Source organism: Rhea pennata, chromosome 31, assembly GCF_028389875.1.
Source record: "Rhea pennata isolate bPtePen1 chromosome 31, bPtePen1.pri, whole genome shotgun sequence".
NCBI lineage: Eukaryota > Metazoa > Chordata > Aves > Rheiformes > Rheidae > Rhea > Rhea pennata.
The window spans coordinates 1,365,013-1,385,674 of NC_084693.1; the positions used below are offsets into that span (position 1 = coordinate 1,365,013).

At 69.4% G+C, this 20,662-nt stretch overlaps 2 protein-coding genes across 2 annotated transcripts; both read right to left on the minus strand.

Annotated features, from left to right (window-relative positions):
* Positions 1-403: 403 nt before the first annotated feature.
* On the minus strand, positions 404-8,044 carry NTRK1 (neurotrophic receptor tyrosine kinase 1). Its single transcript, XM_062597769.1, has 17 exons — positions 7,872-8,044; positions 6,040-6,114; positions 5,774-5,845; positions 5,120-5,188; positions 4,835-4,989; positions 4,587-4,735; positions 4,334-4,460; positions 3,912-4,241; positions 3,775-3,792; positions 3,606-3,670; positions 3,365-3,467; positions 2,956-3,102; positions 2,746-2,876; positions 2,491-2,663; positions 1,541-1,781; positions 1,039-1,197; positions 404-714 (listed from the first exon to the last, which is right to left on the minus strand). The coding sequence occupies exons 1-17, from the start codon at positions 8,042-8,044 to the stop codon at positions 529-531; spliced, it is 2,373 nt and encodes a 790-aa protein (XP_062453753.1). The 3' UTR covers positions 404-528.
* A 3,143-nt stretch (positions 8,045-11,187) lies between these two features.
* On the minus strand, positions 11,188-19,466 carry INSRR (insulin receptor related receptor). The gene is made up of 21 exons (XM_062597741.1): positions 18,926-19,466; positions 17,456-17,768; positions 17,231-17,373; positions 16,813-16,957; positions 16,510-16,724; positions 16,280-16,406; positions 15,832-16,070; positions 15,590-15,757; positions 15,213-15,408; positions 15,033-15,074; positions 14,603-14,892; positions 14,302-14,438; positions 13,977-14,139; positions 13,570-13,681; positions 13,345-13,394; positions 12,824-13,053; positions 12,633-12,743; positions 12,342-12,501; positions 12,138-12,267; positions 11,927-12,061; positions 11,188-11,786 (listed from the first exon to the last, which is right to left on the minus strand). Exons 1-21 carry the CDS (start codon positions 19,464-19,466, stop codon positions 11,522-11,524), a joined length of 3,912 nt encoding a protein of 1,303 aa, XP_062453725.1. The 3' UTR covers positions 11,188-11,521.
* Positions 19,467-20,662: the final 1,196 nt, after the last annotated feature.

Here is a 20,662-nt window from a genome sequence, read left to right on the forward strand (position 1 = left end):
CCGCCGGGAGCCCGGCAGACGCCTCGCCTGCAGCCGCCCCGGCTGGAGCATCCCCACTCCAAAAACGCCCTCTTTCTCCTCAAAAGCCCCTCCGTCCCCCGCCGCAGCCCAGGCAGCCAGCGCGGAGCGAGGCGGGCAGTGGTTTATTAGCGACCGGTTTCGCTGCAGAGCGCGCGGGGTGCCCCCGCCGGCCAGGGACCGGGGTGCCGGAGCGGGGAGCAGCAAAGCCACGGGGCGCCCAAGCCCTGGGCCCCCCGGCCGAGCCCCCGCGCCGCCCCTCGGCCTCGTGCCGGGGGCCTCTCCGCTCCGCACCCCGGCAGCAGAAACCCTGCGGAGCCAGGAGCCCCCGGCACGGCCTCAGCCCCGGGGGCACGGCAAGCTCGGCTGCAGCAACCGTCCGGTGCGGGGGCCCCCCGGGCCGGGGGCTAACCCCTCCACCCCGTCCTGGGGGGGCCGCGGCGTCCGTGCGGGGGGCTCCTCGGGGCTGCGGGGCCAGCGGGGAGCCGGGGGCGGCGCGGGGGTCCCCGCTCAGCCCAGGATGTCCAGGTAGACGGGGGGGGCCTTGACCAGCGCCTGGAGGCGGCTGTGGAGCTCCTTGATGCTCCGGCGCTGCTGGGGCTCCCGCTGCCAGCAGCTCTGCATGATGTCGTAGACCTCGGAGGGGCAGGTCCGCGGGCGCTCCAGCTCCCGGCCCTGCGTGATGCACTCGATGGCCTGCGGGAGCAGGGCGCCGGAGGTGGAGCCGCGGGCCGGGGGGGGCCCTCAGCCCATCGGGGAGCCGGGGAGGGCGACGGGACCCCGGCGTGCTGCTCCCCCACCTTCGCTCCCACCTCCTGTAGCAGGACCCTTCCCAGGGCTTGCAAGGAGCCGGGGGCGTCCCCACACGTCCCTCGTCCTCCTCTCCCAAGGGAGGAAGAGGACGCAGGAGTCCAGCTCTCTGCTCCATGCTGCTTCCCGCGCCGGAGCAGGCTGCTGCCCGCGTAGGGTGGCGGTGACCCCGTCCTCCCCCCGCGCCGCGGCGGCCCCCAGCCCCGTCACCTCGGTGTTGGAGAGCTGGTACCAGGGCTGCTTGCCGTAGGTGAAGATCTCCCAGAGCACCACGCCGAAGCTCCAGATATCGCTCTCGGTGGTGAACTTGCGGTAGAGGATGCTCTCGGGGGGCATCCAGCGGATGGGCAGCATGGTCCGGCCGCCCACCTGCCCGGCGGGGGGCTGTCAGCGGGAGGGGGGTGCCGGCACGGCCTCACCCCCCGGCTCCCCTGCCGCTAGGTGCTCTGTGCCTCCCTCCGCCCCCCCACCAAGAGTGCATGGGGCTGGGGTAGGGGGCAGCAGCTAAGAGGGAAAAACTGAGCGCGCTTCCCCCCAGGAGCTGGGGGTGGAGATGCTCCCCGTGGCCCCGAGCCTCCGGGTGCTTGGCACCAGTCCGGCCCAGCCTCTGGCACTGGGAGAACTGGGCAGGGGGGAGAGCAGGGGAGCCCCGCGAGCAGCTCTGCGGGGCGCAGAGAGCGGCCGGGCGGCCGCGGGGAGCCCGCTCACCCACCCGGTAGTAGTCGGTGCTGTAGATGTCGCGGGACATGCCGAAGTCCCCGATCTTCACCACCAGGTTGTGGCCCACGAGGCAGTTGCGGGTGGCCAGGTCGCGGTGCACGAAGTGCAGGGAGGCCAGGTACACCATGCCCGAGGCGATCTGCGTGGCGATCTGCAGCATGTGGCTCAGGGTGAGCTGCCCGCAGGGCTGCCCGCTGCCGTTGTCCAGGATCTTGGCGTCGGGACCGTGCGACCTGCCGGGGCAGAGAGGCTGCTCGGAGCCGAGGAGGGGGCAGGGGCGCCTGCTCCGGGGCTGGGGGGGGGCTCCGGGGTGGGGGGAAGGCCAGAGGAGGGTGTGCACACACGCGTGCACGGGAAAGGCATGCACGCACGCGTGTGCCCATGCACAGGCAGGCCGGGCACACGCCTGCACGGGCACGCGCACGCACGCTGCGCGAGGGCCGGGCCGGGCTGGGCCGGGCCGGGTGTGAACGGCGGCCGGGGCCAGCGGGGCTCGGGGCACCTCGAGCCGCCGCTGCCTTTGATGCCGAGCGCTGCTGACAGCCGGGCCGAGGCGGCCGCGGCCGGGAGCGGGGGGCTCTGCTCGGCAGAACCATTAATGCCAAGTCCCATAACAATAATCATAAAAGCCACGTCTCAGAGCTCATCGCGTGGCCACTAAAGCGATGCCTCTGGCAGCCCCCCCGTCTATCAGCAATACCTGGGGGGCCAATCGAAAAGTCTCTGCTTATTCCAGCTGATGGCCAATCTCTCTCTATTTAAGCCTCTCAGACAGCTAATCTAATCAATATTGCAAGGAGGGCTGCATTAGCAGCGAGCGCGGAGCAGGCTGTCTGAGCCGCGGCACTGATGGAGCGGCAGGGAGGGGGCGGCGGGCGCGGGGCCGCGCGGCGCGGGCACGGCGCGGGCACGGCGCGGGCACGGCGCGCCGGCCGGACCCACCGGAGGAAGCGGTTGAGGTCGCCGTGCTTCATGTACTCGAAGACCATGATGAGGGGCTCGCCGTCGGTGCAGACGCCGTAGAACTTGACGATGTGCTCGTGCTGCAGCACCGTCAGCAGCTCGGCTTCCCGCTGGAAGTCCAGGCGGGCGCTTTCCGTCGCCTCCTTGAGCGCCTGCCGGCACGGGGAGCACGGCGCGGGGGCGGTCAGGCCGCCGGCGAGGCTGCCCGCGCGCTCCCGGCCCCCCCGCGCTCACCTTCACGGCCACCAGCATCTTCTGCTGCTGGGGCAGCAGGTTGTAGCACTCGGCCAGGAAGACCTTGCCGAAGGCGCCTTCGCCCAGCTCCCACTTGAGCACGATGTCGCGGCGCTGCACGTGGTGCACGCCTGCGGCCGGGGGGCGCGGGGGCCCGTGAGCGCGGTGCCCCCCGGCGCCGCCGCCCCCCGCCGCCCCCCCGGCCCTTACAGGCGTCGCAGAAGTACTGCGGGTTCTCGATGAAGTTGCTTTTCAGCGCCTCCAGCTTGCTCTCGGCCGAGGAGGGCGGGCTGCCGCCCAGGTTCATGAAGTGCAGGGACATGGCCAGGTCGTCCTCCTGCGCCAGCACGGCCGAGCCTGCGGGGACACGCGGGGATGGGGACGTGCGGGGAGGGGGGTGCTGTGCCACGCAGCGCCGGGCGCTGCCGAGCATCCCCCTTCCCCCGGCCCCGGGGGCCGCGTGGCCCCGTCCAACCCACTTAGCGGCTGAATCCGTTCCAGGAGCAAATTAGCAGCTGCCACCCCAGCTGCCCAGCACCGCCGGGGAGCAATGGGGAGCCCAGCGCCCCAGGGTGCACCCCCGCCCAAGGGGACCCCCAGCCCCACGGCGGGAGCTTACGGTTGATGCCGAACTTGGAGCGGCGGCCGCACTTGTTGAGCACGACGAGCGTGACGGAGAGGAAGAGGCAGGCGCACACGGCCAGCGCCACGGCCACGGAGACCTGGCGGCGGCGGGGAGCGCGGGGCTCAGCCCGGGAGCCTCCGCGGAGCCCCGCTGCGGGTCCCGCGAAGCCCGGGAGCCGCCACGGGGGGAAACCGAGGCGGGGGGCAAGGAGCCCACGCGCAGCGGCCCCGCTCACCCCGAAGGCGCGCTCCTCCGGGGTCTCCACGGGCGCCTCCAGCGAGCCGTTCCTGGTGCCGGGGGCTGTGGGAAGGGTGCAGGGTGAGCGCCAGGGGGGCCCCGTGCCACGGTGGTGGGGCTGGCACCCGTGGGGACGGGGATGGGGAGCGGCATCGCGGGTCACTCACCCAGAGGGGACAGAGACACTGGAGCAGAGAGAGGGGAAAAGCGCTCGTTACTGCCCGGCCGGAGAGCCCCGTCCCCCCGCAGCCCCGGGGAAACCGAGGCACGCGGCGGCTCACGCGGCGCACCGGCAGGCACGCACCGGGAATGGGCTCCTCGGGGTTGAAGCTGAAGGGGTTTTCCATGAAGCGGCCCTGGACGGTGCGGGCGGCGGAGCCGAGGGCGTTGCGGGCGATGAGGGTGTAGTTGCCGTTGTTGACGTGCGTGGGCCGGTTGAGCTGCAGGCAGCCGTGCAGCACGGTGGAGTTGTGCTCGTACTCGACGATGCGCGTGTGGATGTAGGGCCCCTCGGCCAGCGCCGTGCCGTTGAAGAGCCACCGCACGCTGGGCGCCGGGTTGCCGTCCACCGAGAAGGGGATGCACCAGAAGTGCTGCGGGATGGCCTCCTGCAGCAGCAGGATCACCGCCGGGACTGCGGGAGACGGAGCCGCCTGGGTGCCCGGCGCCGGGCCGGCGGGACGCCCCGGCCGCCCACGCCGCGCCGGCCCCGTGCAGGCGGCTCACAGGTGACGTTCAGGACCACGCTGTCCTCCACCCGCCCGGCTGCGTTCTCCGCCCGGCAGCCGACCTCCTTGCGGTTGAGGCTGGAGGAGACGTTGCTGATCTCCAGGACGATCTCCTGGTCGGAGAGCTGCGGGGAGCCAGAGCAGAGGGCGCGTGGCTGGCACGGCCCTGACGCCACGGGGATGGGCACGGGGCTGGCAGCGTTAGGTCAAGGTGAGCAAACAGCCCCCGACCGGTGGTGGCCCGAGCTTGCCTCGGTGACGACAGGCGGCTGCGGTACCCCGTCGGGCACCACCCAGCGCGCCGCGGCCGGCGGCTCCGCGGAGACGTGGCAGGTGAGGTTGACGCCGTCCCCCTGCCGCAGCACCACGTCGGCGGGCTCGACGCGGACGGACGGCGGCTCTGCCGAGCGGGCGGCGGCGGCGGTGAGCGGCGGCGTCCCCGGGACACGCCGTTCCCCGGCGGTGCCCCGCACCCCGCCGCCGCGGCCCCGGCACGTACCGCAGCCGCGGAGGGGCCGGCTGCCCAGCGGCACGAAGACGCTGCCCTCCCAGCAGCCCAGCGACTGGTTGCCCAGCTCGGCACGGCTCCCGTTCTGCCAGAGCTGCAGCCAGCGGATGCCGCAGGAGCAGTTGAAGGGGTTTCCCACGAGGACGCTGCGGAGGGGAGAGGACGAGGGCTCGGAACGGGCCGCCGGAGCCGCCGTCTCACCGTGCCAGCGCGTCCCCAGCCCCATGGCTGTGTCCCCGGCTGGGACCACCCCAGCTGCCCTCCCCGGTGACTCACAGCTCCTGCAGTGGCAGATGCTGGAAGGTCTTCCAGGACAGGCTCTGCAGCGCGTTGGAGGAGAGGTTCCTGCAGGACAGACCCCGTCGGCGGCCCCTTCCCTGGCGAGAGCCGCCGTCCCCAGCTCGCCCCGCTCTGGGCTGGCCCTGGGCCCGTGTCACCCTCCCTTGTGGTGTGCACCGGGGCACGGGGCAGCACCGGGGCTGCCCCCGTCATGCTGTGCCCCGGAGGAGCGTACACACACGGGTGCGACTCACGTCGCCTGTCTAACACCTCTTTACAAGCCAGCCATGCTCCGGTACCGGGTCCCCCCGCTTGCCGGGGTCTCCTCCTGCATCGGGGCCGGTGCAGCACGAAGCTGCCGGGGGGCCGGGAGCTGCCACGCTCCTGCTCCGATCGATGGTTTCCCACTCAGCAGTGGCAAATCCCCCCCCCCCGCCCCCCGCAGCCCCCTCCGGCCCCGCTGCCACGGATCGAGTTTTGCTGCCGTGCCGATGGCAGGCGCTGGGGCAGCTGGACAGCATCGATTGTCCCCTCGGTGTGGGGACGAGCCACCTCGCGCCTGGGGCGAGCGTGCACGGGGACAGCACGGGGGTGGGGTTGGGGCCCGGGAGCTTGGGGGGGCATAAGGGGCTGCATGGGGGGGCTACTCACACGTAGCTCAGCCTGGGGGTGTCCTGGAAAGCATCCACGGAGATGTGCTGCAGCCCTGAATTGGCGATGGTGCTGGGGACAGGGAAGCGCTGAGCATCCACATCCAGACCCCAAACCCTGCTGTCCCACTGTCGGCTGCCCCCCACCCTGGGGGCTCAACCACCCCCCTAGAGCCACCCTCTGCCTCCCTGCAGTGGGATCAAGCACCAACGAGCTTCCCATCCCCATGCCCATCCCCAACCCCATCCCGGCTCAGGGATGCTCACAGGTTCCTGAGGTCCCGGAGCATCCTGGTGTCAGCCTGGGTCAAGGTCGTCAGCGTCCTCTGGTTCTCGATGACCCTGGTCGGCCAAGGAGCCCAGCGCAGGGGTCAGGACCCCGGCCACCACGCTGGGGTCTGGCCCCGCTCCGTGGGGCACGGGGGCCAGCAGCCGGAGTGTCAAGCCAGGCCACCTGGGAATGCACCCTGGGGAGGGTGGGCAGCACCCTGCCAGCCCCGGCCGTGCCCTGCTTTGCACCCGCGCCATCGCACCGCCGTCCCCACCCTGCAAAACGCACTACGGAGGGGCCAGGGTGCCTACCCCACGCCATGTGTGTGTCTCCCCCTCCCCCCCCCCCCCCACTGACAGCAGCCCCCGTGTGCTCTGCACACCCCTGGGGGCTCCCCAGCCAGCTGCCCCTGTGCCAGGGAAAAGGAGCTGAGAGGCACCAGACAGTGATTTATGGCCATGGCTTCCCCTGGCCATAAAGCGGCTTTCCTCCCCGTTAGCGCCTGCGTCCCAGCTGTGCCACGGCCACGCCAGCTCCCTGCCAGCCCCCAGCTCCCCATCCCGGCGGGGGCACAGGGGACACACCCCAGGCTGCCCCGCTGCACCTCAGTTTCCCCTTCGGTACGTAGGGAGGAGCTGGGAAAGGGGGCCAGGACGGCAGCAGGGCAGTAGCGCTCTGTCCCTGGCTGCGGTACCCAATCCCATCGGCGCTGAGCCCTCCCTGCCGAGCACCAGCACGGCACTTCGCATCCCCACCAGTGCCGGGATGGGGCTCGGGCATCGCTGATCTCGCTGCCGGTCCGCAGCCCGGCAGCCTGCGCTCTCACCTGGTGAGCAAGTTTGCCAGGTCTCAGCCCCCTTAGCCCCCTGCCTGCAAACCCTCCACGGGTCCCCACCTCGCCTCACAGCTGCCTGCGTCCCTGTGGTGGGATGGGGGGGGACACAAGGGCACGGTCTCCCCCATTTTTCCCAGGCTGTGTGGTGATGGAAACCCCCTTTGGGAATGAGTGTGGGGTTTTACCACCTTGCCACACCCCAGGGGCTGCTCTGGGGACCCCCACAGTGTCAAGGGGCCAATTGGGGATTTGAACCTGTGACCAAGGGGTTCTGGTCCCGCTGACCCCTGACCGTGGTGGGATGCCCCCAGCAATGCAGAGCTGGTGCCTCGGCACGAGGCTGCGGGGATGACGGATGCTGGGGCAGATGGGGGGGTCTCCCGGGGAGCGCTGCGTCCCCGCGACCAACCGCCCCACCCTGCGAGCAGCAAACAAAGAGCTGGCAGCGCCCTGGCCCATGGGGAAACTGAGGCACGGAGGCACACCGCGTGGCAATGCGGCAAGGCCGGGGCTGCGGCAGGGGGAGGACCCAGGCATCCAGGCACCCTGTTAGCACCCAAACCGCCCATTGCACTCAGCATCCTCCTCTCCTCTGCTTGCACAAACCCTCCTCTCCCCAGTGCATGTCCCAGTGCAAGGGGATGAACAAAGGCAGAGGGAATCCCCCAACCTAGCTGGTTTGGAGAACACCCCAAAATCCATCCTGCACCCAGGCTGGGTACCGCCACCGCCCTGCTCTCCCCACACCGGGTGTTACTGCAGCAAATGCCCCTTCAGGTCTGGGGGTCCCAGCGCTCTACCTCTCCCATGGCATCCCACCCCACAGGCCTCAGGCCAAGGCAACAGCACCCCACTGCACCCTCCAAGCCCTTCGCTCCCGCTGGCACAGCCACTGCAGGGCTGCGAAGAGCTGCACGGTGCGGGGTGCAGCGGGGAGCCCCCATCACCGTGTCCCCCCGCCCGTCGCCAGCCCCGCAGCATCGCCCCACTCACACGTCGGTGAAGGTGCGGGCGCCGAGGAGCCCGGCCAGGCTGTGCAGGGTGTCGGGCTCCCGGCAGAGCAGGGTGCCGGCAGCGGGGCAGCGGCAGGGCCCGGGGCAGGGCTCCGCGGCGCCCGGGGCCAGCAGCAGCCCGGCCAGGCAGAGCCAGGCGGGCGGCGGGAGCATCGCGGGGCCGGGGGCACCGGCCTCCCTCGCACTTGCCGCCCGCGAACATGTGTGTGTGCAGGCATCTGGGCGGCTTAAAGCCAGCGCAGGACCAGCCTCCCGGGGAGGAGCCGGCGTCTCCCCTCCTCCGACCCCGCCGCCCCCAGCCGCGGCCCCGGCACCCCGCCGCGGCGAGGGGCAGCGGCGGCGGCGGGTCCGAGCCCTGCCGGGGGCGGCGAGCGGGAACGATGCGGAAGGGGGGAAATAGCCGGACCCCTCCCCAGTTACAGGTGGGAGCGGGCGGGGCGCTGCTGGGGTCCGGTGCGGCCGCGGGCAGCCGCTTCCCTGGAAGTCCGTGAGTCACCGTGACTCGGTTCCCGGGAAGCCCCTGGCCCGGCCTGGCCCGGCCCTTAACCCGCTCGGGTCCGGGGCAGCGCTCCCAGCCCCTCGCAGGGCAGCGCGCCGCCGGCACGGCCCTCCGCAAGCCGGCACCCCGCGGCGACAAACGGGCACCCCGCAACTGCAAACCGGCACCCACGGCTGCAAACCGGCACCCACGGCGGCAGACCGGCACCCCGCGGCTGCAAACCGGCACCCCGCGGCTGCAAACGGGCGCCCCGCAACTGCAAACGGGCGCCCACGGCGGCAGACCGGCACCCACGGCGGCAGACCGGCACCCCGCGGCGACAAACGGGCACCCACGGCTGCAAACCGGCACCCACGGCGGCAGACCGGCACCCCGCGGCTGCAAACGGGCACCCCGCAACTGCAAACGGGCACCCACGGCGGCAAACCGGCACCCGCGGCTGCAAACCGGCACCCACGGCGGCAAATGGGCAGCCCGCAACTGCAAACGGGCACCCCGCGGCGGCAAACCGGCACCCCGCGGCTGCAAACCGGCACCCATGGCGGCAAACCGGCACCCACGGCGGCAAACGGGCACCCCGCGGTTGCAAACCGGCACCCACGGCGGCAGACCGGCAGCCCGCGGCTGCAAACCGGCACCCACGGCGGCAAACGGGCACCCACGGCGGCAAACCAGCAGCTCACACCTGCAAATTTGCACCCCGCAGCCGCAAATCTGCACCCCGTGGCTGCAAAGCCGCTGCCCCACCCTTGCAAACCTGCCCCCCCCCCCAGCCTGCGACCTCCACCCCACTGCCAACTGGTGCCCCCGGGGTGTGCACCACAGCTTAGCACCCAGTGCTTGCGCACCCCGCCCCACCGCACCCACAGCCCAGCGCCCTGCAGCCACGCGGGGGCACAAGGCGGCCCCCGTCCCGCCCCGCTGCTGCCCTGCCCCGCGCCCCACGCACCCGGCGCCCAGGCATCCCGCACGCGTCTCCCGCGCCGCGCACAGCCGCGGGGCTCGGCGTGGAGCGCACGGACACGCGCCCCCCCCCCCGCCTGGCTCCAGCCCAGAGCTGGCTGCACTTAAGGGACGGGGTGGGGGGGGGGACGCACCGCCAGCACCACCTGCCCCGTGCCGGGGGTGAGGGAGCTCAGCCCCGCCGGGACCCTCGAGCGAAGGCCACGAGGAACCCCCAGCCCCAGCAGGTCTCACCCCCACCCCGTGGCCATCTCCCAAAATCTCAAAGCACGACCAGGCAGCTTGAAGCCCCTCCGTAGCATCGGGGTGTGCCCATCCCCACATCCCCAGCCCTCACCCCTCGGAGCAGCCCTGGCAGGGACCCTCCTCCTCCTCTTCCTCTCCCCCAGGGGAGGAAGGGCATGGACGGCACCGTGACAGCATTGCATCCGCCGGCGCTGAGCCCTGCACCCCGCCAGCCCCAGCCCCTCGCAGCCAAATCCCCCCCCTCCAACTGTGGGGTCCATGGGGAGCGGGAGGACACGTGCCGTCGCCGTCCCCTGCCCGTCCAAGCCTACCCTGCTGCCTCGGAGCAGCGAGGGAGCCGGCCGGGGCCGCGGGGAGCGTGGGAAGGTGCCCCTGAGCCTCCGAGGAATTTGCAGCGTCAGGCGGGGGGTTGACGCACCGCGCTCAGGCCAGGGCCAGCCCTGACGCCGCTGCCTGTCCCCGAGCCTGCGGGCGACGAGGACGCAGGGCTCAGGGCGCTGCAGGGCCGGATGCGGCCCCCGCGCCCTCGGGGGTGGCTCATGCAGGCACTGAGCTTGGCACGTTCTCAGCCTGGGCTCCAGAGGGCAGGATGGGACCTTGCTGCTCCAGGACGGAGCCTCGCTCTTGCCACCACGAGCTGGACCATCCTCATGGGTGGCAGAGGTGGTGCTCAGACGATGCCATGCCTCAGTTTCCCCAGCCATCGGAGAGTGCCAGGTGAGGAAGGGTGAAGCCATCCTGGGTCTGGCTGGGACAGGCCAGAGCTGGAAAACGCCCGGAGAGGCAGGTTCCCACGAGGGTGCTGAGTGCTGGCTCCAGCCCCACGGCGTGGGAAACCTCCACCTGCCCCACCACGGCCGGTCTCCAGCACCCAGGGGCAGTGGCCTCGGCTGAGCACCCGGGACCCCCCCCCCCCCTCCAAGCCGGAGATCCAAGCGGCTCCCGCACGCCTCATCTTCCCGGCTTCTGCCGCCCAGATATTTTTCCCCCAGAAACGCCCCGAGGAAGTCACCGGGGCCAGTGGCAGCAGCGGTGGGGGGAGGCCTGTGCCTGGCTCCCCGCTGGGCACCCTGGCCCCACGGTGCCCCCCAGAAACCAGAGCACCGCCTCCGCCGAGCTTCGTCCCGCTTTATTCGCGCTCGTCCCACGGCCGCGGGGAAGCCAGCGAAGCCCCGTTCGCGGACCTGGGCGCCGGTCCCAGCCCCAGGGACCCGGCGGTGGCTTGGGGAGGTGGCAGGGTGGCCCCGGGCAGCTCTGCCTGCTGGGGCCCCCGCGCCTCAGTTTCCCCATCTGTAAAACGGGGGTAACGCTACTGACCTGCTTCGCAGACGGGCTGGGGGTGCTGCGGCAGAGGCGGCAATGCCGACAGCACCGGGTGGCATGAGGGGACAACCCTGACCCCCCAAGTCCTGCTCCCCACTCCACTGACCCCCATTTCCCCAGCCGCCCCCAGCCTTCAAATCGAAAAAAAAAAAAAAAAAAGGAAAGAAACCGCGGCCGGGAAGCAGCCGGTGCCCACGCACCCTCCCGCCGGCCGCGTGGAGGACGGCACCCCGGTCTCTCCCCCAGCTCAGGGCACCCGGTTTTATTTCTAAGGGAAGGTCGGCGCCTGTGGGAGCCCGGCCGGGCACGGCACACGCGACCGCCCGCGGCGCCGCGTGGGGCATCTCCCCCCCCCATTTTCCCACGCCGGGGTTTGCCTGCGCCCGGGGTGCTGCAGCACGTGCAGCTCCTAGCGCACGGCCCCGCTCGCCGGCCACGACCCCCCTTCCCTTCCCCACAATAAATAACACGAACGGCCCCCACAGGTCCTTCCCCGGGGCACGTGTGGGATGGGAGGAGAAGTCCGGAGCGAGCTTCGAGGAAATCCCTCCCCGTTTCTTCGAGGAAATCCCCCGAGCGCCGGGGCCGGGGAGGGGGGGTCAGAGGCCGGGCGCCCCGTTCGGGAGCCGGCCGCGGTCCTCGCGGGCGGGCGGCGGGGAGGCGGGCGGCTCGTGCTCCTCGGGGAGCGGGTCCGTCTCGGCGTCGGAGGGCTCGCCCGAGCCGCGCCGCCGGTTCTGGGGGCTGTAGAAGAAGGAGAGGGTGCGGAAAGCGGGCGCCATGTGGTCCTTGATGCGCTCCAGCAGCTGGACGAAGGAGGGGCGCTGGCGCGGGTTCTGCTGCCAGCACAGGCACATCAGCTCGTGGCTGCGGGAGAGAGGGTGCCCGCTTGGGTCTGGGGGGGCCCGGCACCCCCAGGCCACCCCGTTTCCCTCCCCACGGCATCACTCTGTTGACCAGAAGCCAGGGTGATGGGCACCGCGGCCAGCGCGGCTCTCCCCACTCACAGTTGGTCAGGGCAGTTCTCGGGCCTCTCCAGGACCCCGTTGTCCATGACGAAGTGCAGGACCTGCTCGTTGGACATGCCCTGGTAGGGCTGCTCGGCCAGCGTGGCGATCTCCCACAGCACCACCCCGAAGGACCTGCTGGCAGGTGCCACCGGTCAGCACGGGGACATCCCCGGCCCCACGGCGCACCCCCCACTCGCCCAGCACCCACCAGACGTCCGAGTGCGTGTTGAAGATCCCATCTTTCAGGGCCTCGGGGGACATCCAGCGCACGGGGAGCAGCCCCTTGCCACCTTTGCGGTAATAATCTGTCTCGTAGATGTCCCGGGTCATACCAAAATCTGGAGGAGGATGAGGAGGAGACATGAGCCCCAGGCCGTGCTGGGGCCATGCCCACCCACTGCTGGGCGCCCACCTCCAATCTTGACGGTGAAGTCCTCGGAGACCATGCAGTTGCGGGCGGCAAGGTCCCGGTGCACGAACTTGTTGGCGTGGAGGTAGGCCATGCCGTCGGCGATCTCGCCCGCCATCTGGATCATGTCCCCGAGCGCGGGCGGGGGCAGCCCGGGGTTGTTCTGCACCAAGCGCAGAGGGAGAGATGGGGATGGGCGCACACAGTGCCTGGACCCCCAAAAAGCAGGGCTTGAGGGTGGGCAACAGACGATCCACAGCCCCCCAGGGATCCGTTCCCGTGTCAGCCCCTCACCTCAGCATCAGGCCTGAGTGAGCGCAGGTAGCTTTTCAAGTCCCCACGTGTCATCAGCTCCATGATGACCAAGGCTGGCTGGCCCTGGGACACAACGCCGAGGAGCCGGACCTGGGCAGGGATGGGGGCAGGTGAGCAGACCCACCCTGCGCCGTCCTCCCTCCCTCCACGCATCCCGACCGCCCACCTACCACATGGTGGCACTTGAAGGCTTTCATGACGGAGGCCTCGTTGAGGAACTCGATGCGCTCCCGCATGGTGGCCAGCTCGTTGACTGTCTTCAGGGCCACCTTGGTCTCCTGGCCCTCGGCCTCGATGTCCTGCGCCAGCCCCTCGTACACCATCCCGAAGGAGCCCTGCCCCAGCTCCCGGATCACTGTGATCTTCTCCCGCGACACTTCCCACTCATCGGGGATGTACACTGTGGGGTTAAGGTGGGGGACCACCCAATCACTGTCCCTGTCACTGCGGACAGGGCCACCCCAGGGGCTTGGGGTCCCAGCTGCATGAACCCCTCATGCTGCCCGCAGAGGGGTGCAGAGCTTTGAGGGAAAAACATAAGGAGATCCAGATCATGCAGCAAGGACCAGCTCAGGGACCAGCTCCCACTGGGCACCTCGGGGACCCTTCGTGTCTCGTGCCTCAGTTTCCCCCCTGCAAGGGCCCCACAAGGATCCCCTCTGAGGAGGCATGCCTGCCCGTCTCTACGTACTGTCCGAGGCACTGAAGTATTCGGGGTTGACGGAGGCGTAGAGGGTCCCACTGGGGTAACCGTCGTTGCTCCTGCAAGGGGTGGGCATCGCTCAGGGGCCGCTCTTGCCTTGGCCCGGAAGGGGGAGAGAGGGACGAGGGCACGATGCCACCTCCCATGGTCCTTCCCCAGCCTCGGCTCCAGCCGGGGCTGTGACCAAGCCCAGGGGTTGCGGATGGGGGGTGCTACCTCTTCTTGTTGTAGAAGAAGACGAAGACAGCAAGGCACGAGATGAGCACCATGAGGACCACAGGTGTGACGGTGAGCAGGACGTAGAGGCTACTGGACTCCTCCTCGGCTGCCAAGGACATGTGCCCGTGGGCGAGGATTGGGTCTAGTGCCCATCAGACCCTGCCGTGCCAGACTCTGCACCCCGGCATGGCCGGACACCCTATCCCCCTGCAGTTCCCTAATGCAGGAGCATCTCCTGATCCTCCAGAGCCCCAGTCCAGCAGCACCCCCAATTCCCCTGCTGCCCCGACCAGCAGCATCTCCTGACCCCCCAGCTCCCTGGCCAAGCAGCACCCCTGATTCCTTGCCCCTCAGCCTGGGGAACCCGCTGGTGCTGTGTTCCCCTGCCGCCTGCCCCATACCTGGTCCCAGGATGTAAAACTTGATGAGCCCCGTCCATGAGCCGTTGCCGGCCAGCGAGGTGGCCCGGACCTTGGCGGAGTAGTTGCCCGGCTGGAGCAGAGCCAGGTGGACGCCGCCGTACTTGGAGTAGCGGTGGCGGGAGACGCAGACGACGGTGGTGACCTCCTGGGGGGGGGTGAAGGGGCAGTGGCACTTCTGCCCCCACAAGCCAGGGCTCCGTTGTAGAAACCTCTGGTCCCTGCCCTCAAAACCTGGGGACCAGGACCGGGGTGCGCAGGCGGCCGGTCGCATGGACAGACCTGGGGATGTTGGTGGGGTCCTCACCTCGCTCTCACGGCTGTACTTGATCTCGTACTTGAGGATGAGCCCGTTGGGGTTCCTGGGCTCTTCCCAGCGCAGCAGGACACTGTTCTTGCTGGCTGGCTCCCATGTGACATTGCCGGGAATGTTATCGGCTTGCACTAGAGAGGGGCACAGCAGGATGAGCATCGAGATCTAATGCCAAACCCTTTACCAAAGGAGCCAGGACCCAAGAGCATCCCGGGCATCAGAGACGGGCCAGGCCCTGGTCTCATCTCAGGGCAAAGGCGAGGCTGGCTTTGCCCCCCGCACGACGGGCACCTACGTTCGGGCATGGTCCTGGCGAAGACGAAGGTGGCGGCGCTGCAGCCCACGGTGTGGGCGGCGTGGTTGCAGGCGTGGATGTCGATGCGGTACTCGGTGAAGTGCCGCAGCTGGGACAGCACCGTCCGGTCGCGCACCACCTTGTCCTCGAAGATCTGGAAGTCGGGCTTGGGCTCGCCGCCGGGGCGGCTCGGGGCCGGCGCGTTGCCCGGTGGCTCCGCGGACGAGGCGTTCGCTGGGGCCTGGCCGGTGCTGGTCACTGCCGGGACGTCGCGGCGCCGCTTCGGGGTCCTGCAGGGCAGGCAGACGGGGATGGGACATGGGGAAGCAGGACGCCTGGGCTCCTCCCCAAATGGAGCAAGGGAGAGAGACCCCTCATTGCTTCTGCAGGTGGTTTGTGGTGCTCAGCCTGCAGCCTGGCCCTTGCTCACCTCTGCGGGTTCTTGTTCACCGATGTCACCTTCCACGGTGGCCTGAGACAGCGAGAAATCGGTTAAAGGATCTGCCAGGAGCAGCCAGGGTATCCCCTTCCCTGGGGCAGACTCGTGCCACAGCCAAGCACCAGGCTCCTTCCCCTGGCCCCAGCCTGGGGGGCATCCCGGGGAGAGCACCTGGGGATGATGATGGAGTTGTGGAGGAAGTTCTCGAACTTCTTCTGGAAGGACTCGGCTTCGCCCTCCATGCGGAGCCGCCCGTCGGCGGGGCGGCAGGGGCAGCAGCCCTCCTCGGCGTCCTGCTCCACCTCGGGGCCGGCCCCGTCCTCGGCGCTGAAGCGCGTGTCCGCGCTGCTCGTCGGCAGCTTCAGGCCTGCAGGGCGCAGCCGGGCAGGGCTGGCAACGCCGTCCCCAGCGTCCCCATCCCAGCAGGAGGGACCCGGGAGAGTGGGATGCACCCTGGTGTCCTCGTCCCCGGGCTCGGGGGGACCTGCCCATCCTGCCTGCCCCCGGCTCTGTCCCTGTCCCTGCCCCATCCCCACCCCAGCCATCACCTTTGTGGCAGTAGTCGTTGACGTAGAGCTCCATGTCCTCGGCCAGCTGCTGCCACAGCACCAGGTAGTAGGTGATGTTGCCGTTGCGCTGTGTGGGCGGCTTCCAGCGCACCACAATGTGCGAGGAGGAGTTGGACATGGAGATGACATCTCGGGGCACCGTTGGGGCTGGGCAGACGTGAGGACATTAGCCTGGACCCCCGTCCCTCCTATGAGCCCCCCCTTCCCGGTACAGCCCTTACCGGCTGGCATGGTGCGGATGTAGACCACCTCGCTCTCTGCCCCGTAGTTGCGCCCCTCCTCGGCCGTGGTGAGGGTGATGGCGCGGACGAAGATGGCGTATTGGGTCCAGGGCCGGAGGTTGAGCAAGGCCACGCCGGGCTCCTGCTCGGTGCTGAGGGGCAGCTCCACGTCCACCACGTTCCAGCTGTGGGCCCCGCAGGCGTCCTGCCCCACGTACTCCGACACATTCTGGAAGGGCCTGGCCCCGGGTGTCAAGGACCGTGTGGTGGCCCCAGCCCTCCCGCTCTGTGGGAACCCGGCCCCGGGGATGCCACCGGGGTCCACCAGCCCCAGGAGAGTTGCAGTCAGCTCTGTGGGGATGCTGGGGGCTGCCAGGAAGGGGTTGCACCCACCATCCCATGCTCTCGACAAGGGGGACAATCAAGCAGGGGACGGGAGACCACTTACGACTCCTTGTAGTAGACGATGAAGCTGAGGAGGTCCCGGTACTCGGGGGGCCGGTAGCGCTCCCACTTGAGGAAGATGCGGTCGGACTCAGTGACGTTGGAGATGAAGCGGAGGGTCTGGGTCTTGCCTGTGGAGGGGTGCAAGGCTCAAGCCAGCGGTCGTGGTGCCTCCCTGCAGCCCCAGGGCCGGGTGCCCACCACAGCTCCCACCGTCCGCAGCTCTGCACTCACAGGACGCCCGGTCCCCATTGGTGCGGGGGTTGATCTCGGCCTTGTTCTGCCGCCCCTTGGTGCCCGTGACCTCCTCCATGCGGTAGATCTCGGCCAGGCACAGCTTGGGGTTGAAGGCAAAATACATCTTGCCCACAGGGATGGAGAGAACATGGTGGCTCCAGTCCCAGAGCTGCTGCAGGTTCTGGTTGTCCAGGACATACAGGGTGTAATTCCTGGAGGAAGAGATGTGCGCAGAGACAGTGGGCAGAGATGCCTCCAAAGCCATGTCCCACCCTAGCCCCCTTGTCCACCTGTCCTTACCCATCCACCATAGAGTCACCGCGGATCAGCTTGAGGTTCTTGAAGAAGGACAAGGAGACGAGGGCAAAAGAGTGCTTGATCTTCAGGAAGCCCGTGATGGTCTCAATGAGGCCCAGACTGCTCTGCAGCTCTGAGGCCAGGTTATCTGGAGATACCCAAGGTGTTGAGTGCGGGGTGGGGAGTGGTGCTGGCCTTTGCATCACCCCCAACTCACACGGCAGCACGTGGAGAGCCCAGCACCCAGCAGTACCCACCCATTAACCCACCCACCAGTGCCACCAGCACTGCCTGCAGTGAAAGACACTCCCCTCTTGCCCCATCTCTGGTCCCTGGAGCACCGGGGCATGCGGGGCTTGCACAGAGGGATTTGCACGAGGACGGACCCGCGGGCAGGGAGGTGACCGGCACCGGCACTCACAGCCCCGGCGGATGTTAATGATGAGGCTGCCTTCGACGAGGGTGCAGCCCGCCAGCTCCTGCGCCGCCCGGGTCGAGTCAATGGTCTTGGTGCCCACCTTGCACTCCTTGGGGCACAGCCCCTCGCACTTGTGGCAGAAGATGCTGCAGGCGGGCGGGATGTGAGCGGCGTGCGGGCGTCCCGAGCACCCCACCGCCACCGTTTTGCAGCACCCCGTGCTCCCACCTGCTCTCGTTCCTGGTGTATCCCGAGGGGCACTCGGAGAGGCACTGCCGCCGGTGGATGACGAACTTGGAGGCGTCGCGGGGGTTCTCGGAGACCTTGCGGAGGCTGGCGCAGTACTCGGCCGTGACGCAGCGCCAGCCCTCGTACTCGTAGGTGCGGGCCGGGCAGGAGGGCAGGCAGTGCCCGTTGAAGTGGAAGTGGCGGCAGGCGACGCAGGCCCGGCTGTCGCGGGGCCGCCCGCAGCCCCCCAGGCACTCCGCGTGGCAGCACTCGCCCGCCGCCGTGCACGCCGAGCCCGCGCCGCAGGGGCACACTGCGGGGAGACACGCGGCGCGCCGTGGGGCCCTGCGTGCCCGGGGGCTGGCCAAAAAGGGGCTTTTCCCGGAGAAAAGGAGTTTGAGTGACCGCCTGGCCCTGGTTTGCGGGGGGACTCATGCTGCTGCCAGCCCGGAGCTGGCAAGGGGCTGCCCATCAGCAGGGGGGTGGGAGCAAAGGGTCTGGGCTTTGCCCAGGGCAAGAAGCAAGAGGTGGGAAGAGTGGGGGCAGGAGGGGAGTTTCTGGCACCCTCCTGCTGCAGGGGGCAAGGAAAGAAGGATGGATGGATGGATGGATGAACAGGTGGATGGACAGAGAGCAGAATGGATGGGCGGGGGGTAGAGGGATGAAGAGCAGGATGGACGGGTGGATGGAGAGCAGGAAGGATGGATGGTATGATGGATGAAGAGCAGGATGGATGGGTGGGTGGATGAGTAGCAGGACAGATGGGTGAGTGGGTAGATGGCCAGGTAGATGGGTGGATGAACAGGTGGATGAATGGGTGGATGGAGAGATAGCAGGACAGATAGGTGGATGGATGGATGGAGACCAGGATGGATGGACAGCAGGTTGGATGGCAGGATGGATGAGTAGATGCATAGCAGTGTGGAGGGCTAGATAGGTGATCAGCTGGGCGGACAAATGGGTGGATGGAAAGCCAGCCAGATAGATGGGTGGGTGAGGGCTGTCGAGGCCCATCCCCTGCTGTGCCCCAGCTCCCCGGAGGAGCAGCGGGAGCTGCTCCGTGCAGCTGGTGCTGGGGCAGTGGCCGAGGTTACATCCCTGATAAGGATCTGTGTTTATAGTATATATTTCATTACCAGGCCTCCTGTTTACAGCAAACGAGCCCGGGAGGGGCCTGTATTTACCTCCCCGCTGGGAAAACACCGCAGCTGGGAGCTGGCCTCTCCCCCGGCCGATGATACAGCGCGGATCCGATTACTCCTGCCGCAGCACCCTCCCGGCGGCAGGGCAGGGTCGGCGGGCCGCCCGCCCGCCGGGGCACCCCAGGCCCAGCCACCCTCCCAGTTACCCCCTGGCTGTGGGTACCTGCATCCCACTGCCCGGCCCCTTCAGCCCGGGGGGCTGCAAAGCTCGAGGCTTGTTTTGACGTTCCCAGTAACGCAATGGCGCTGGGTGACCACCGGTACCCACCTTTCTGGCAGTAGCTGGAGGTCCAGCAGCGATAATCGAGCTGCCCGTTGACGCTGGTCTGCACGCAGGGCTTCTCCACGTCCAGGATGCCCGGGCAGACGTCGGCGCACTCCTCCACCAGCTTGTTGCCCACGATGTAGTTGTTGTCCACGGCGTCGGGCAGCAGCAGCCCCCAGTCGATGGTGGAGATGTGGCAGAGCTCCTGGTTGCGCTCGATGCGCACCGAGCCGCGCAGCACGTGGGTCAGGCTGTGCAGCCCGATGTCCCGCAGGTGGGGCATCTCGAAGATGACCAGGGCGTAGTTGAAGAAGAGGCTGGTGCCGCGGATGACGGAGAGGTTGGGGAAGAGGTCGCGGAGGCTCTCCAGCCCGTAGACGCGGAAGAGCAGCAGGTACTCGGTGATCATGAGGAGGCGCGGGAAGCTGAGCCCCCGGAAGTCCTCGGCGCCCGTGGTGAACATGAGCAGGATCTGCAGGTTGCCCTCGATGATGGAGCAGTTTTCCAGCTTCTGGAGCTGGGAGACGTCGTTGCGGATGTCCATGCTGCCGCAGACTGCGGGGTGGGGGGAGAGGGCCGGTGTGGGCAGCGAGAAGAGCCGCCCCCCCCTCCAGAGACCCCCGCACCACGGCTGCAGCGCAGCCCGGGGCGGCAGCAGCGTGGCGGGGGGGAGGATTTAATATCTTCATCCCGGCTGTCAAATTTGGCCAGAATTGCTTTGAACGTTCAGGGGAGACGCGAGCGGCTCTGACAGCGAGCCGACACGTGCCTCGGCGCTCCGGGGCAGGAGTTGTCCGGGAGCGATGGGAGCCCGGCGCGAGCCGTGACGCTAATGAGCCCTGGTTGCCGGGAGCCGGGGGGGCAACGCTCACCCCCCTCCCCAGCGTGTGGCCTTTGCCCTTCCCGTTGCCATGCGGGAATGGCACCATTTCCCACCCTGGGGGGGGGGTTTCCACCCGGATTTCCCCCCGGGGCTGTTGCAGAGAGCTGGCGCGGCGGAGGGGACACAGAGCCGGGAGCCTCCCGCTTCCCGCTCCCGACGGGGACGCGAAGAGCCTGGCGAGCCGGCGGCTTCCCCGCAGCCCCCGCGCGCCCAGCACCTGCAACCTGACGCCGAGTTATCGCCGGGAGAAGCGCGCCGATACCCGAGAGGGATTTACTGTAAACACCGAGGACAAACCCGGCCAGCTCAGCCCCTACCCTGAGCACCGGCAGCCGCGCGGGGCTCTTCCCGGCTCCGCGCGCTCCGGATTCCCACGCCGGCGCGTGCTGCGAGCCCGGCGCGGCGGGGACGTCGGCAAACGCGCCGGCTGCCGCCCGCCGCCCCCGCTCCCAGGGGACCGGCGGAGGGCCCTGCCCGGCCCGGACCCCCCTCGCCACGTCCCCGGGATGCTCGGCCGGGACACGGGGACCGTCTCCGGCCGCCCGAGGGACGGGGTCAGCTATGGGTCTGGTCCCGCCGGGCCGCGGGCGGCCCCGGGCTCGAGCCGGTGCGTCCCCCCCGCGACCTTGGCAAAGCCGCTGCCGCCCTCCGCCGTGCAGGAGAGATGGGACCGGCCCCGGCCCCTCGTGGGGGGGTGGGGGTGCTCCGGACCCTTGTGGGGGGCAGAGAGGGACCTGGGGTGTTCTGGCTCCTCACTGGGGGGCAGAGAGGGCGAGGAGGGTGCCCAAAGCAGCTCTTGGCACAGCCCCTTTGCTCAGACACTTCATCCTCCCGTGGCACCATCTGCTCCTCCGTCA